At 48.7% G+C, this 16,319-nt stretch overlaps 1 protein-coding gene across 1 annotated transcript in view; it reads right to left on the bottom strand.

Annotated features, from left to right (window-relative positions):
• Nucleotides 1-16,319, bottom strand: part of LOC146024552 (BOS complex subunit NCLN-like) — a 96,678-nt gene that overhangs the window by 47,634 nt on the left and 32,725 nt on the right. Inside the window, exons 3-4 of the mRNA XM_083155457.1 lie at nucleotides 6,339-6,483; nucleotides 2,113-2,207 (exon numbers count right to left, since the gene is read on the bottom strand). Of these exons, the coding sequence (XP_083011583.1) occupies nucleotides 2,113-2,207; nucleotides 6,339-6,483 (240 nt within the window). The remainder of the gene's footprint in view (nucleotides 1-2,112; nucleotides 2,208-6,338; nucleotides 6,484-16,319) is intronic.

Genomic DNA, 16,319 nt, shown 5'->3' with positions numbered 1-16,319 from the left:
AGGTACAATGTCACTAATGAGGAGGGATGGCACCATGTGTGTACTGGTGACATTGTACAGTATATTATCATAGTGTCCTCAGAGCCGGCTGAGGTACAATGTCACTAATGAGGAGGGATGGCACCATGTGTGTACTGGTGACATTGTACAGTATATTATCATAGTGTCCTCAGAGCCGGCTGAGATACAATGTCACCAGGACACACATTGGGGCTGTTGTGCCCATATCTGAATCAGGCACAGTGTACCGACCAAGGATACTGAAATAAAAAAATGAACATTGAATTAATAAGGAAACCACACTTGGCTCAGATGTAGTTGTCACACGTGCTAATTGTTGTGGGGTGATTAGTGATAATACACAAGAAGTTATACTTCCATCATCCCCCTCTGTATAGTGTGAGTAAAATAAAAGGAGAGCCTGTGAGCTACGGAACTCAGTACTTCTACCTGTATCTGTATGCTGATCCTCTAGCAACAGGGGGGCTGCGGGGGTATTGTAATTCCCCCCCGCCCCGCAGCTTTACCTGTATCTGTACGCTGATCCTCTAGCAATAGGGGGCTGCGGGGCTATTGTAATGCCCCCCCCCAGCTTTACCTGTACACCGATCCTCTAGCCATGGGGGGGTTGCGGGGCTATTGTAATGCCCCCCCGCCCCGCAGCTTTACCTGTATCTGTACGCTGATCCTCTAGCAATAGGGGGCTGCGGGGCTATTGTAATGCCCCCCCCCCAGCTTTACCTGTACACCGATCCTCTAGCCATGGGGGGGTTGCGGGGCTATTGTAATGCCCCCCCCCCCCCCCCCCCCGACGCCCCACAGGTTTACATTTATCTGTACACTGATCCTCTAACAATAGGGGGGCTGCGGGGCTATTGTAATGCCCCCCCCCCCCCCAGCTTTACCTGTACACCGATCCTCTAGCCATGGGGGGGTTGCGGGGCTATTGTAATGCCCCCCCCCCCCCCCCCCCCGACGCCCCACAGGTTTACATTTATCTGTACACTGATCCTCTAACAATAGGGGGGCTGCGGGGCTATTGTAATGCCCCCCCCCCCCCCCCCCCCCAGCTTTACCTGTATCTGTACACTGATCCTCTAGCCATGGGGGGGTTGCGGGGCTATTGTAATTCCCCCTCCCCCCCCCCACCCCGCAGCTTTACCTGTATCTGTACACTGATCCTCTAGCCATGGGGGGGCTGCGGGGCTATTGTAATGCCCCCCCCACCCTGCAGCTTTACCTGTATCTGTACACTGATCCTCTAGCCATGGGGGGGCCGCAGGGCTATTGTAATGCCCCCCCCCCCCCCCCCAGCTTTACCTATTCACTGATCCTCTAACAATAGGGGGGCTGCGGGGCTATTGTAATGCCCCCCTCCACCAGATTTACCTGTATCTGTACACTGATCCTCTAGCCATGGGGGGGCTGCGGGGCTATTGTAATGCCCCCCCACCCCCCCCCCCCTCCCCCAGATTTACCTGTATCTGTACACTGATCCTCTAGCCATGGGGGGGGGCGCAGGGCTATTGTAATTCTAGCCCGTCTATTAAAGGCTCATTGAGAACTGCAGTATCACTGACCTTCTGGTACAACCTCGAGGCTCCCACCCCTCTGATTACATTATATGACCTGTGTGTTTCCCGAAGATATATATACAGTAATACATTTATTCTGATATTGCCAAATGTTTTGTAGATTTCTTAAAGCATTGACTACATGCACATTTTAAAAAAAAATTATTCCTTTATAGCTACTTGTATAATTGTGTATTGCAGAGAACAGTATTCGGATCACATCTTGTACTGTATTTGTAATCCTATAATAAAATATGTTTGGAAAAAAATGAACATTACAGTTGGAAGTATCTGCCATCATGGCTGCACCTCGCCCGGTCACGTCTGCACCTTCCCTGATCACATCTGCACCTCGCCCGGTCGCGTCTGCACCTCGCCCCGTCGCGTCTGCACCTCGCCCGGTCGCGTCTGCACCTTCCCTGATCACATCTGCACCTCCTTGTGTAACCCCTCTTTCCCTGTTGTCTTAGTTTATTTCCCATGACCGCACAGAACAATTCCCAGACACCAGACAAAGACAAACATGGACACTTCTTACCTCCAGCGTGGCAATAACCGGTTTACGGATGGGTTTACTCTGCACCTCACTGGTTGTCATCTGGAAGCCGCTTCCCATCACCATGCCAAATATGACTAGACGTGGACAGAGATCACACCGCCATTAGCAATGAGTCACAGACACGGCTGTACACCGGGGGAAGGGCTGATACCGGCATTAGTACACAGTCACAGACACACGGCTGTACACCGGGGGAAGGGCTGATACCGGCATTAGTACACAGTCACATGGCTGTACACCGGGGGAAGGGCTGATACCGGCATTAGTACACAGTCACATGGCTGTACACCGGGGGAAGGGCTGATACCGGCATTAGCACACAGTCACACACACACGGCTGTACACCGGGGGAAGGGCTGATACCGGCATTAGTACACAGTCACATGGCTGTACACCGGGGGAAGGGCTGATACCGGCATTAGCACACAGTCACACACACACGGCTGTACACCGGGGGAAGGGCTGATACCGGCATTAGTACACAGTCACAGACACACGGCTGTATACCGGGGGAAGGGCTGATACCGGCATTAGTACACAGTCACAGACACACGGCTGTACACCGGGGGAAGGGCTGATACCGGCATTAGTACACAGTCACATGGCTGTACACCGGGGGAAGGGCTGATACCGGCATTAGCACACAGTCACACACACACGGCTGTACACCAGGGGAAGGGCTGATACCGGCATTAGTACACAGTCACATGGCTGTACACCGGGGGAAGGGCTGATACCGGCATTAGTACACAGTCACATGGCTGTACACCGGGGGAAGGGCTGATACCGGCATTGGCTGTACACCGGGGGAAGGGCTGATACCGGCATTAGCACACAGTCACACACACACGGCTGTACACCGGGTAGGGTTACCACCTAGGCCCTTTAATTCCGGACACATGTTAATTACACAGGTTCTGTGGTAGTTTAAAATCAGGTGAAGTGGAGTCTTGAAGTCAGCCAGCCACAGAACCTGTGTAATTAATATGTGTCCGGAATTAAAGTGACTAGGTGGTAACCCTAACACCGGGGGAAGGGCTGATACCGGCATTAGCACACAGTCACACACACACGGCTGTACACCGGGGGAAGGGCTGATACCAGCATTAGCACACAGTCACACACACACGGCTGTACACTGGGGGAAGGGCTGATACCGGCATTAGTACACTGGGGGAAGGGCTGATACCGGCATTAGTACACAGTCACATGGCTGTACACCGGGGAAGGGCTGATACTGGCATTAGTACACAGTCACAGACACACGGCTGTACACCGGGGGGAAGGGCTGATACCGGCATTAGCGCACAGTCACAGACACACGGCTGTACGCCGGGGGAAGGGCTGATACCGGCATTAGTACACAGTCACATGGCTGTACACCGGGGGAAGGGCTGATACCGGCATTAGTACACAGTCACAGACACACGGCTGTACACCGGGGGAAGGGCTGATACCGGCATTAGTACACAGTCACATGGCTGTACACCGGGGGAAGGGCTGATACTGGCATTAGTACACAGTCACAGACACACGGCTGTACGCCGGGGGAAGGGCTGATACCGGCATTAGTACACAGTCACATGGCTGTACACTGGGGAAGGGCTGATACCGGCATTAGCGCACAGTCACACACACACGGCTGTACACTGGGGGAAGGGCTGATACCGGCATTAGTACACAGTCACACACACACGGCTGTACACCGGGGGAAGGGCTGATACAAGCATTAGCACACAGTCACACACACACGGCTGTACACTGGGGGAAGGGCTGATACCGGCATTAGTACACAGTCACAGACACACGGCTGTACGCCGGGGGAAGGGCTGATACCGGCATTAGCACACAGTCACATGGCTGTACACCGGGGGAAGGGCTGATACCGGCATTAGTACACAGACACACGGCTGTACACCGGGGGAAGGGCTGATAGTGGCATTAGTACACAGTCACAGACACACGGCTGTACGCCGGGGGAAGGGCTGATACCGGCATTAGTACACAGTCACACGGCTGTACACCGGGGGAAGGGCTGATACCGGCATTAGTACACAGTCACATGGCTGTACACCGGGGGAAGGGCTGATACCGGCATTAGTACACAGTCACATGGCTGTACACCGGGGGAAGGGCTGATACCGGCATTAGTACACAGTCACATGGCTGTACACCGGGGGAAGGGCTGATACTGGCATTAGTACACAGTCACAGACACACGGCTGTACGCCGGGGGAAGGGCTGATACCGGCATTAGTACACAGTCACATGGCTGTACACTGGGGAAGGGCTGATACCGGCATTAGCGCACAGTCACACACACACGGCTGTACACTGGGGGAAGGGCTGATACCGGCATTAGTACACAGTCACACACACACGGCTGTACACCGGGGGAAGGGCTGATACCGGCATTAGTACACAGTCACAGACACACGGCTGTACGCCGGGGGAAGGGCTGATAGCGGCATTAGCACACAGTCACACACACACGGCTGTACACTGGGGGAAGGGCTGATACCGGCATTAGTACACAGTCACAGACACACGGCTGTACGCCGGGGGAAGGGCTGATAGCGGCATTAGTACACAGTCACACACACACGGCTGTACACTGGGGGAAGGACTGATACCGGCATTAGTACACAGTCACAGACACATGGCTGTACGCCGGGGGAAGGGCTGATACCGGCATTAGTACACAGTCACATGGCTGTACACCGGGGGAAGGGCTGATACCGGCATTAGTACACAGTCACAGACACACGGCTGTACACCGGGGGAAGGGCTGATAGCGGCATTAGCACACAGTCACACACACACGGCTGTACACTGGGGGAAGGTCTGATACCGGCATTAGTACACAGTCACAGACACACGGCTGTACACCGGGGGAAGGGCTGATACCGGAATTAGCGCACAGTCACATGGCTGTACAACGGGGGAAGGGCTGATACCGGCATTAGCGCACAGTCACACACACACGGCTGTACACCGGGGAAAGGGCTGATACTGGCATTAGCGCACAGTCACATGGCTGTACACCGGGGGAAGGGCTGATACCAGCATTAGAGCACAGACACGGCTGTACACTGTGTGCTAATGCCGGTATCAGCCCCTCCCCCGGTGTACAGCCGTGTGTGTGTGACTGTGTGCTAATGCCAGTATCAGCCCTTTCCCCAGTGTACAGCCGTGTCTGTGCTCTAATGCTGGTATCAGCCCTTCCCCCGGTGTACAGCCATGTGACTGTGTGCTAATGCCAGTATCAGCCCTTTCCCCAGTCACACACACACGGCTGTACACCGGGGGAAGGGCTGATACCGGCATTAGAGCACAGACACGGCTGTACACTGGGGAAAGGGCTGATACTGGCATTAGCACACAGTCACACACACACGGCTGTACACCGGGGGAGGGGCTGATACCGGCATTAGCGCACAGACACAGCCACATGGCTATACAGCGGGGGAAGGGCTGATACCATCATTAGCACACAGTCACAGACGCACAGCTGTACACCGGGGAAGGGCTGATACCGGCATTCGAGCACAGACACGGCTGTACACTGGGGAAAGGGCTGATACCGGCATTAAAGCACAGACACACGGCTGTACACCAGGGGAAGGGCTGATACCGGCATTAGAGCACAGACACAGACACACGGCTGTACACCAGGGGAAGCCCTTCTCCCAGAGTACAGCCGCGCTCCTGTGACTGTGCGCACTGTCAGCCCTTCTCCCAGAGTACAGCCGCGCGCCTGTGACTGTGCGCACTGTCAGCCCTTCTCCCAGAGTACAGCCGCGCGCCTGTGACTGTGCGCACTGTCAGCCCTTCTCCCAGAGTCCAGCCGCGTGCCTGTGACTGTGCGCACTGTCAGCCCTTCTCCCAGAGTACAGCCGCGCGCCTGTGACTGTGCGCACTGTCAGCCCTTCTCCCAGAGTACAACCGCGTGCCTGTGACTGCGCACTGTCAGCCCTTCGCGCCACACTCTGCTGGTATATGTGTTTTCATTATGGGGCCTATTCACTACATGCTGCTGCAATGCTCTGTTAGCACCAAGTCAGGTCTGGTTGGATCTTTGTTGCGGTGTAGACCTGTTGCATGCATGGCTGTACCTGAGTGAGTCCCACCGGGAATGAGGGACAGGAGGCACCTGAGGTATATGGTATAACAGCACAGTATACAGTAGTTAGCACTGGTCTCACCATCCAGGGCGGATGCTGATGTCATAGACAGAGACGCTGATCTGCTTTCCTCATACATCTCCAGAAGAGCTTTATCCTCCATAGCAAAGTACACAGGGAGGAGGATTTCTTTCCTCAGGATCTCCATCTCTCCATCCATGAAACACTGCACAGGAGAAAGCAGGGGACAGGCTGAAACGGACAACGTTCTCTGTGTATACAGTGTGATATACTAGGAACTTTATTCTAATGCTTGACTACCTTTTGCAGGTTACGTCTTCTTGTCTCGTCCACGACGATGACTGTTTCCTTATCGGTAAGTATAGACGATTGCTTTTACAATTTGTATTTATTTATAAATAAAGATAATAGTTTTGCAAAGACTGTAACAAATTTCAACTTTAAATATTATGTCACAATGAATGACGTCTGGCAAATGTAATGACTTTCTTAAAACACAGTTAAACACATTTGAATATGACAATATTCAATTATATGTATGTAATTGACGTGTTATATGTATGTAATTGATGTGTTATATGTATATAATTGTCGTGTTATAACACATCAATTCTATACATATAACACGTCAATTATATACATATAACACATCAATTACATACATATAACACATCAATTCTATACATATATGTATGTAATTGATGTGTTATATGTATATAATTGACGTGTTATATGTATATAACACATCAATTCTATACATATAACACGGCAATTACATACATATAACACATCAATTCTATACATATAACACGTCAATTACATACATATAACACATCAATTCTATACATATAACACGTCAATTATATACATATAACACGTCAATTATATACATATAACACATCAATTACATACATATAACACGCCAATTATATACATATAACACGTCAATTATATACATATAACACGTCAATTATATACATATAACACGTCAATTACATATATATATAACACATCAATTATATACATATATGTATATAATTGACGTGTTATATGTATATAATTGATGTGTTATATATATGTAATTGACGTGTTATATATATAGAATTGACGTGTTATATGTATATAATTGACGTGTTATAACACGTCAATTACATACATATAACACGTCAATTACATACATATAACACATCAATTATATACATATAACACATCAATTACAGTATTAAACCCCAACGAATATTCAGTAGTCATCTCTGTAAGTTTAAACCACACACTTTACCATTTTCCTAAATAGCCATATTCCATGGGTTTCAGATAATGTACATAGATGTTGCCAAAAGACCTATTAACAGGAAAGTTTTGAATTTGATCCTGTTCTCTGGGGCTTTCAGTAACTCTCTCGTTAATGTTGAAGCGTTTTTGATACAATGTATAATCCTGTATAACAAGTCTCTAGTCTTTAATGAGATAGTTACACTATTAGCTCATTGTTTGTAACCCTGCGCTGAATGAAATACTTAGCTTGGTCCTGTCTGACTGTAGCTGCAGAATCTGTGATGACTATCACTGTTAGATAATAGGGTACTTATGTAGTATCTGGGCGTCCGATTTAGAAATCGGATCGCATCGCATCTCATCGCATGCGACCAAATCATATGCGATGCGATGGTCAAGATTTTTCCATAGGATTCAATGTTAAAATGGTCTGAGTCCATTTTAACATAGAATTCAATGGGAAAAGGGGTCCTTTTCCTTTCCCCACTATCCAAGTGGGCATGGAGTTGGATATAAACCTGTGGCGAGCCACCGAGCCCGAAGCGTGGCGAGCGTAGCGAGCCCCGCGAGGGGACACAGAATACTTTTTAAGAAATATGCGTCCGCTCGCCACGCTATATAAAATCAACTGTATGCCCACTTGGATAGTGGGGAAATGAACAGGACCTTCTTAACATTGAATCCTATGCAAAATCGCATCGAATCGCATCGCATCTGATTGTATGCCTTAAGGTAAGGCATACAATCACAAAATCCGATGCCCAGATACTACATAAGTACCGATAATAGCCTATCCTTCCAGGCAAATATACTTGTAAAACCAATAGAAACTCATTTTAGCAGGGGCGGATTGGGAATTAAAATCAGCCCGGGAAATATCTCGAAGCAGCCCTAGGGGGGGGGGGGGATGGTGTTGCGCGCCAATTTTTTTGGGGTGTGTGGCCTATCAGTATGGGGCGTGGCCTATTTCACCAAGGCCCATTATACATATACCTCACACTGATGCCATTATACATATGCCACACACCCTGATGCTCCATTACACATATGCCACACAGCGTGATGCCATTATACATATGCCACCCACCGTTATGCCATTATACATATGCCGCACACCCTGATGCCATTATACATATGTCACACACCGTGATGCCCATTATACATATGCTACACACCGTGATGCCCATTATACATATGCCGCACACCGTGATGCCCATTATACATATGCCGCACACGCTGATGCCATTATACCCATGCCGCACACCCTGATGCCATTATACATGTGCCGCACACCGTGATGCCCATTATACATATGCCGCACACGCTGATGCCATTATACCCATGCCGCACACCCTGATGCCATTATACATATGCCGCACACCCTGATGCCATTATACATATGCCACACACCGTGATGCTCCATTATACATATGCCGCACACCGTGATGCTCCATTATACATATGCCGCACACCGTGATGCCCATTATACATATGTATAATGGGCATCACGGTGTGTGGTATATGTATAATGGGCATCACGGTGTGTGGCATATGTATAATGGGAATCACGGTGTGGGGTATATGTATAATGGAGCATCACAGTGTGCGACATATGTATAATGGGCATCACGGTGTGTGGCATATGTATAATGGAGCATCACTGTGTGTGGCATATGTATAATGGGCATCACGGTGTGTGGCATATGTATAATGGCATCACGGTGTGCGGCATATGTATAATGAGCATCACGGTGTGTGACATATGTATAATGGGCATCACGGTGTGCGGCATATGTATAATGGCATCACGGTGTGTGGAATATGTATAATGGGCATCACGGTGTGTGGCATATGTATAATGGGCATCACGGTGTGCGGCATATGTATAATGGGCATCAGGGTGTGCGGCATATGTATAATGGCATCACGGTGTGTGGCATATGTATAATGGACATCACGGTGTGTGGCATATGTATAATGGGCATCACGGTGTGCGGCATATGTATAATGGAGCATCACGGTGGTTGGCATATGTATAATGGAGCATCACGGTGTGTGGCATATGTATAATGGACATCACGGTGTGTGGCATATGTATAATGGGCATCAGAGTGTGTGACATATGTATAATGGGCATCACGGTGTGTGGCATATGTCACACACTCTGATGCCCATTATACATATGCCACACACCGTGATGTCCATTATACATATGCCACACACCGTGATGCTCCATTATACATATGCCAACCACCGTGATGCTCCATTATACATATGCCGCACACCGTGATGCCCATTATACATATGCCACACACCGTGATGTCCATTATACATATGCCACACACCGTGATGCCATTATACATATGCCGCACACCCTGATGCCCATTATACATATGCCGCACACCGTGATGCCCATTATACATATGCCACACACCGTGATGCCCATTATACATATTCCACACACCGTGATGCCATTATACATATGCCGCACACCGTGATGCCCATTATACATATGTCACACACCGTGATGCTCATTATACATATGCCGCACACCGTGATGCCATTATACATATGCCACACACCGTGATGCCCATTATACATATGCCACACACAGTGATGCTCCATTATACATATGTCACACACCGTGATGCTCATTATACATATGCCGCACACCGTGATGCCATTATACATATGCCACACACCGTGATGCCCATTATACATATGCCACACACTGTGATGCTCCATTATACATATACCCCACACCGTGATTCCCATTATACATATGCCACACACCGTGATGCCCATTATACATATACCACACACCGTGATGCTCCATTATACATATGCCACACACCGTGATGCCCATTATACATATGTCGCACACTGTGATGCTCCATTATACATATACCCCACACCGTGATTCCCATTATACATATGCCACACACCGTGATGCCCATTATACATATACCACACACCGTGATGCTCCATTATACATATGCCACACACCGTGATGCCCATTATACATATACCGCACACCGTGATGCCCATTATACATATTCCACACACCGTGATGCCATTATACATATGCCACACACCGTGATGCCCATTATACATACTGTATGCCGCACACCCTGATGCCCATTATACATATGCCACACACCGTGATGCCCATTATACATATACCGCACACCGTGATGCCCATTATACATATTCCACACACCGTGATGCCCATTATACATATGCCACACACCGTGATGCCCATTATACACAGGGGCGGATCCAGGATAAAATGACAGGGGGGGCACCATGAAAAAAAAGGGTTTGGGTGGGGGAGGGGCGGTGTTAGTGGTGCCAGTGTACATGCTAAGAGAGCGGCAGGAGAGGGTGGGAATGGAATTAAAAATAGGCCCTGGCATTTAAAGTACGCAGGCCCACCATGGCGACAAAAGTGAAGGATGTAGTTGTGCGCGCTCCGGAAAAGGGTGTGTGGCCACTCAACAGGGTGCGTGTCAACACCATATACAACTTCTACACATTATGCAACAAAATACTAGACCCCATTATACTTGCCCCTTACAGATGATGCCAAATGGAATGAGCCAAAATTCAAATTATGCCACATGGATTGTGTCAAAATTCACATAATGCCACATGGATTGAGCCAAAATTTGCATAATAACACACACAGAATTGAGCCAAAATTCACATAATGCCAAATGGATTGTGTCAAAATTCACATAATGCCACACGGATTGAGCCAAATGCATAAAATGCCGTACGGATTGAGCCAAAATTCACATAATGCCACACGGATTGAGCCAAAATTCACATAATGCCACACGGATTGGGAAAAAATTCACATAATGCCACACGGATTGAGCCAAAATTCCCATAATGCCACATGGATTGAGCCAAAATTCACATAATGCCACACGGATTGAGACAAAATTCACATAATGCCACATGGATTGAGCCAGAATTCACATAATGCCACACGGATTAAGCCAACATTCACAATACACTTCATAAACAGGGACATTGTCCACCAAAGGCTCGCATTAAACATTTACACCATAATGTCCATTACACGTTAAGTTACACGCCATTATGTGTTATGCCAAACACCATAATGCCTATTAAAAATTATGCTACATAAGTGCTGCTTCTCTACATGCTCATTGCCAAGGGTTCTATGCTCATTGCCAGAGGTTCCATGCTTGTTGCCATGTGGGATTACATGCTCATTGCCATGTGGGATTACATGCTCATTGCCAAGGGGGAATACATGCTCGTGGTAAATGGGGGACAGCCGCCGCCAGGCAGAAGTGATAGCCACTGACAGTGGCAGAGCCTGGCTGTATTCAGAGCACTGCAGGTCCCGGCTATTTGAAATAATACCCATTTCACACCAGAAAATGCATTCCCAGGTTGGCCCCTTTTACACCAGCCTAGTCCCTGCATTTTCTGGTGTGAGGGGTAGAGAAAACCACCCCTCCCCCCTTTAACCAGTTATCTCATTTAACCGGCTATATCTTCGGAACCAACTGACCCATTTACATGAGACAAGTATTATATTGAAGAACTTTTGAGTGGGCTTTGAATGATTTTGGTCCAGTGAAACTGGATCGTTTTATTCCAGAGTAATCTGCCCTCAAAGAACACGAACAGCCATGAAATTACATTTCAAAAATAAAAAAATTGGTTTACACGCAATATCTCTGGAAATGATTGACCGATTTATACATATGCCGCACACCGTGATGCCCATTATACATATGTCACACACCGTGATGCCCATTATACATATGCCACACACCGTGATGTTCATTATACATATGCCACACACCGTGATGCCATTATACATACTGTATGCCACACACCTTGATGCCATTATACATATGTCACACACCGTGATGCCCATTATACATATGCCACACACCCTGATGCCATTATACATACTGTATGCCACACACCTTGATGCCATTATACATATGCCACACACATGATGCCCATTATACATATGCCGCACACCGTTATGCCATTATACATATGCCGCACACCCTGATCCCATTATACATATGCCACACACATGATGCCCATTATACATATGCCACCCACCGTTATGCCATTATACATATATGTATAATGGCATCAGGGTGTGCGGCATATGTATAATGGCATAACAGTGTGCGGCATATGTATAATGGGCATCAGGGTGTGCGGCACATGTATAATGGCATCAGGGTGTGCGGCATGGGTATAATGGCATCAGCGTGTGCGGCATATGTATAATGGGCATCACGGTGTGCGGCATATGTATAATGGGCATCACGGTGTGCGACATATGTATAATGGGCATCACGGTGTGCGACATATGTATAATGGCATCAGGGTGTGCGGCACATGTATAATGGCATCAGGGTGTGCGGCATGGGTATAATGGCATCAGCGTGTGCGGCATATGTATAATGGGCATCACGGTGTGCGGCATATGTATAATGGCATCAAGGTGTGTGGCATACAGTATGTATAATGGCATCACGGTGTGCGGCATATGTATAATGGCATCACGGTGTGTGGCATATGTATAATGGGCATCACGGTGTGTGGCATATGTATAATGGGCATCACGGTATGTGGCATATGTATAATGGGCATCACGGTGTGTGGCATATGTATAATGGCATCACGGTGTGCGGCATATGTATAATGGCATCACGGTGTGTGGCATATGTATAATGGGCATCACGGTGTGCGACATATGTATAATGGCATCACGGTGTGCGACATGTCGCACACCGTGATGCCCATTATACATATGTCGCACACCCTGATGCCATTATACATATGTCGCACACCGTGATGCCCATTATACATATGTCGCACACCGTGATGCCCATTATACATATGCCACACACCGTGATGCCCATTATACATATGCCGCACACGTGATGCCCATTATACATATGCCGCACACGCTGATGCCATTATACCCATGCCGCACACCCTGATGCCATTATACATGTGCCGCACACCCTGATGCCCATTATACATATGCCGCACACCGTGATGCCCATTATACATATGCCACACACCGTGATGCCCATTATACATATGCCACACACCGTGATGCCATTATACATATGCCGCACACCGTGATGCCATTATACATATGCCACACACCGTGATGCCCATTATACATATGCCACATACCGTGATGCCCATTATACATATGCCACACACCGTGATGCCCATTATACATATGCCACACACCGTGATGCCAATTTACATATGCCGCACACCGTGATGCCATTATACATATGCCACACACCGTGATGCTCCATTATGCATAGGCCACACACCGTGATGCACCATTATACCCATGCCGCACACCCTGATGCCATTATACATATGCCGCACACCCTGATGCCATTATACATATGCCGCACACCCTGATCCCATTATACATATGCCGCACACCCTGATCCCATTATACATACTGTATGCCACACACCTTGATGCCATGACAGGGTATTGTCTAATCGCTGTGCCCAACTATCCCCCCACAAATGACATAACTCTCTTGTTGGATAAAATTGGCCACAGCAGCCATCTTTATTGAACAATACAATTTTAAACAATAATCCAAAAACATTCCCACGGAAGGTGGTCCCCGAGGCCCTCAATAAATATATATCCACACCTCTAAGCACTTCCAGGAGCTCTTACCCCCAGCCGATAGCGATTGGCTCGAGGGCACCAATTGTACACACCCAGTGCTCATTAATTAACCTCACCCAGGGGAGTCCAGCCCCCTCATGGGGCCCTCCCGCCGCATAATTAAGCCTCAATGCCACCAACCTCGAGGACCCCCCTCCGCACAGGCCACTGTGACAAAAAGACATCCTAGCAAATATTCTACCTAAACTATAAAAAATAGGGAAGGGTGGGTGGGAGCTGTTGAGAAAATCTCCCAGTGACCCCTATTTCCTGTCTGAACCCTGCTTATAAACCCATCCAACACCCCGTTAAGCCCCTCCCCCTATGACCCTCTCCTTAAGCACTCCTCCTATGACTAACTGCTAGTCAGCTCCCTACAAACCCTGTCAGGGGAGCCTACCCCCAGGCTTTGCCTCCAGTCCGGCTCCTACATGACAGGGTATTGTCTAATCGCTGTGCCCAACTATCCCCCCACAAATGACATAACTCTCTTGTTGGATAAAATTGGCCACAGCAGCCATCTTTATTGAACAATACAATTTTAAACAATAATCCAAAAACATTCCCACGGAAGGTGGTCCCCGAGGCCCTCAATAAATATATATCCACACCTCTAAGCACTTCCAGGAGCTCTTACCCCCAGCCGATAGCGATTGGCTCGAGGGCACCAATTGTACACACCCAGTGCTCATTAATTAACCTCACCCAGGGGAGTCCAGCCCCCTCATGGGGCCCTCCCCGCCGCATAATTAAGCCTCAATGCCACCAACCTCGAGGACCCCCCTCCGCCACAAAGCACGAGGTTAAACCCTTAACCCCGTGCGCCCCCCCCACATCCGGAACGCTGTTTCTATTCCCTCTTGTAGTCCCAAAGACCAAACATCTATCCCCACAGCATTCAGGTGCACACCGTCACCTCTCCAAAATGCCCCGGCACCAGACTCAAGTTCCCTGTGCCTCACCACAACAGCCCCGTTCCTGGCCATAAAACGCCCAATCGCCCTGTTGACTTTAATCCGTGCCTTATTGAGCTTGTCAGCCGACCTCGCATCCCTCCAATAATGGCGTGGCACGATATCCGACCAAACCGTGATCAATTCCGGAAACATTGCCCATAAACGTAGGAGATCAAACTTGATATCCCGTATCAACTCCCTAAATGGTCTGCTCCCAAGGTCATTCCCGCCTACATGCAGAACTAATATGTCGGGAACCCTATCGAGCCGAACAAAACGGTGAAATTCCTGCAGCACTCCACTCCATACCATACCGCGTTTTCCCAGCCAGCGAACCACTGCCTCCTCTCTATCCAAACCCAGCTGGCGGCCGTTCGGTCTGACATCCGCCCGTAAAGCTCCCCAAAAGACATAGGAATGTCCTAAAATCCAAATCAGGCACGGAGGCTGCCCTAAAACAGAAAAACACGGTCAACCTCAACAATCCCCTAAACGAACATAAGACCGAAAGCGAGACGATTCCCACCGCCCAATACGCTTAATCAACTCATCCCCAAATCCCATTCTAGCAGCCTCAGTTGCGGCCCCAATGCGGAAAGAGTGACCCGCGTATTCCTCCCCCTTGAGGCCCAACGTCCGCAGGACTGCTCTAAACACACTTGTGAACTGAAACCGTGATAAAAAGGGTCCATTCGCATGCATCAGCAAAGGATCCCTTTCCCTGCCCACTCTGACCTCCTTAAATATCCTCAGCCGTGCCACCGGGCACATAACCGACCCTGGTACAGAGAAGAGAACTACCTTCTTCCCCCTCCCTAACTGATCCGTCTTAGACCTCCTCACCACTAGCTCCACCCTATCCGAGTGTAAATCCACATCCTCTCCTAACAAACCTCCTGGCCTGGACACGCTTGGACTCACGAGCTCCCCAATCCGCAGTGCCCCGAAGAAGGCAAGCGAAAAAGCTACCCCAAACAACCTTTCCTCGAAATTGGAACTACAGACCTCCCCTAACTTCATGCCCATATTCTGTAACAACTGGAAAGACACCGGCCTTCTCTGATCCTGTACGACATGGCCTCTCCTCCAA

This window comes from Crinia signifera, chromosome 1 (assembly GCF_055691185.1).
Source record: "Crinia signifera chromosome 1, ASM5569118v1, whole genome shotgun sequence".
NCBI classification, from domain to species: domain Eukaryota; kingdom Metazoa; phylum Chordata; class Amphibia; order Anura; family Myobatrachidae; genus Crinia; species Crinia signifera.
The sequence above is the reverse complement of the archived record's forward strand: the minus strand, read 5'-3'. Positions and strand labels throughout refer to the sequence as shown.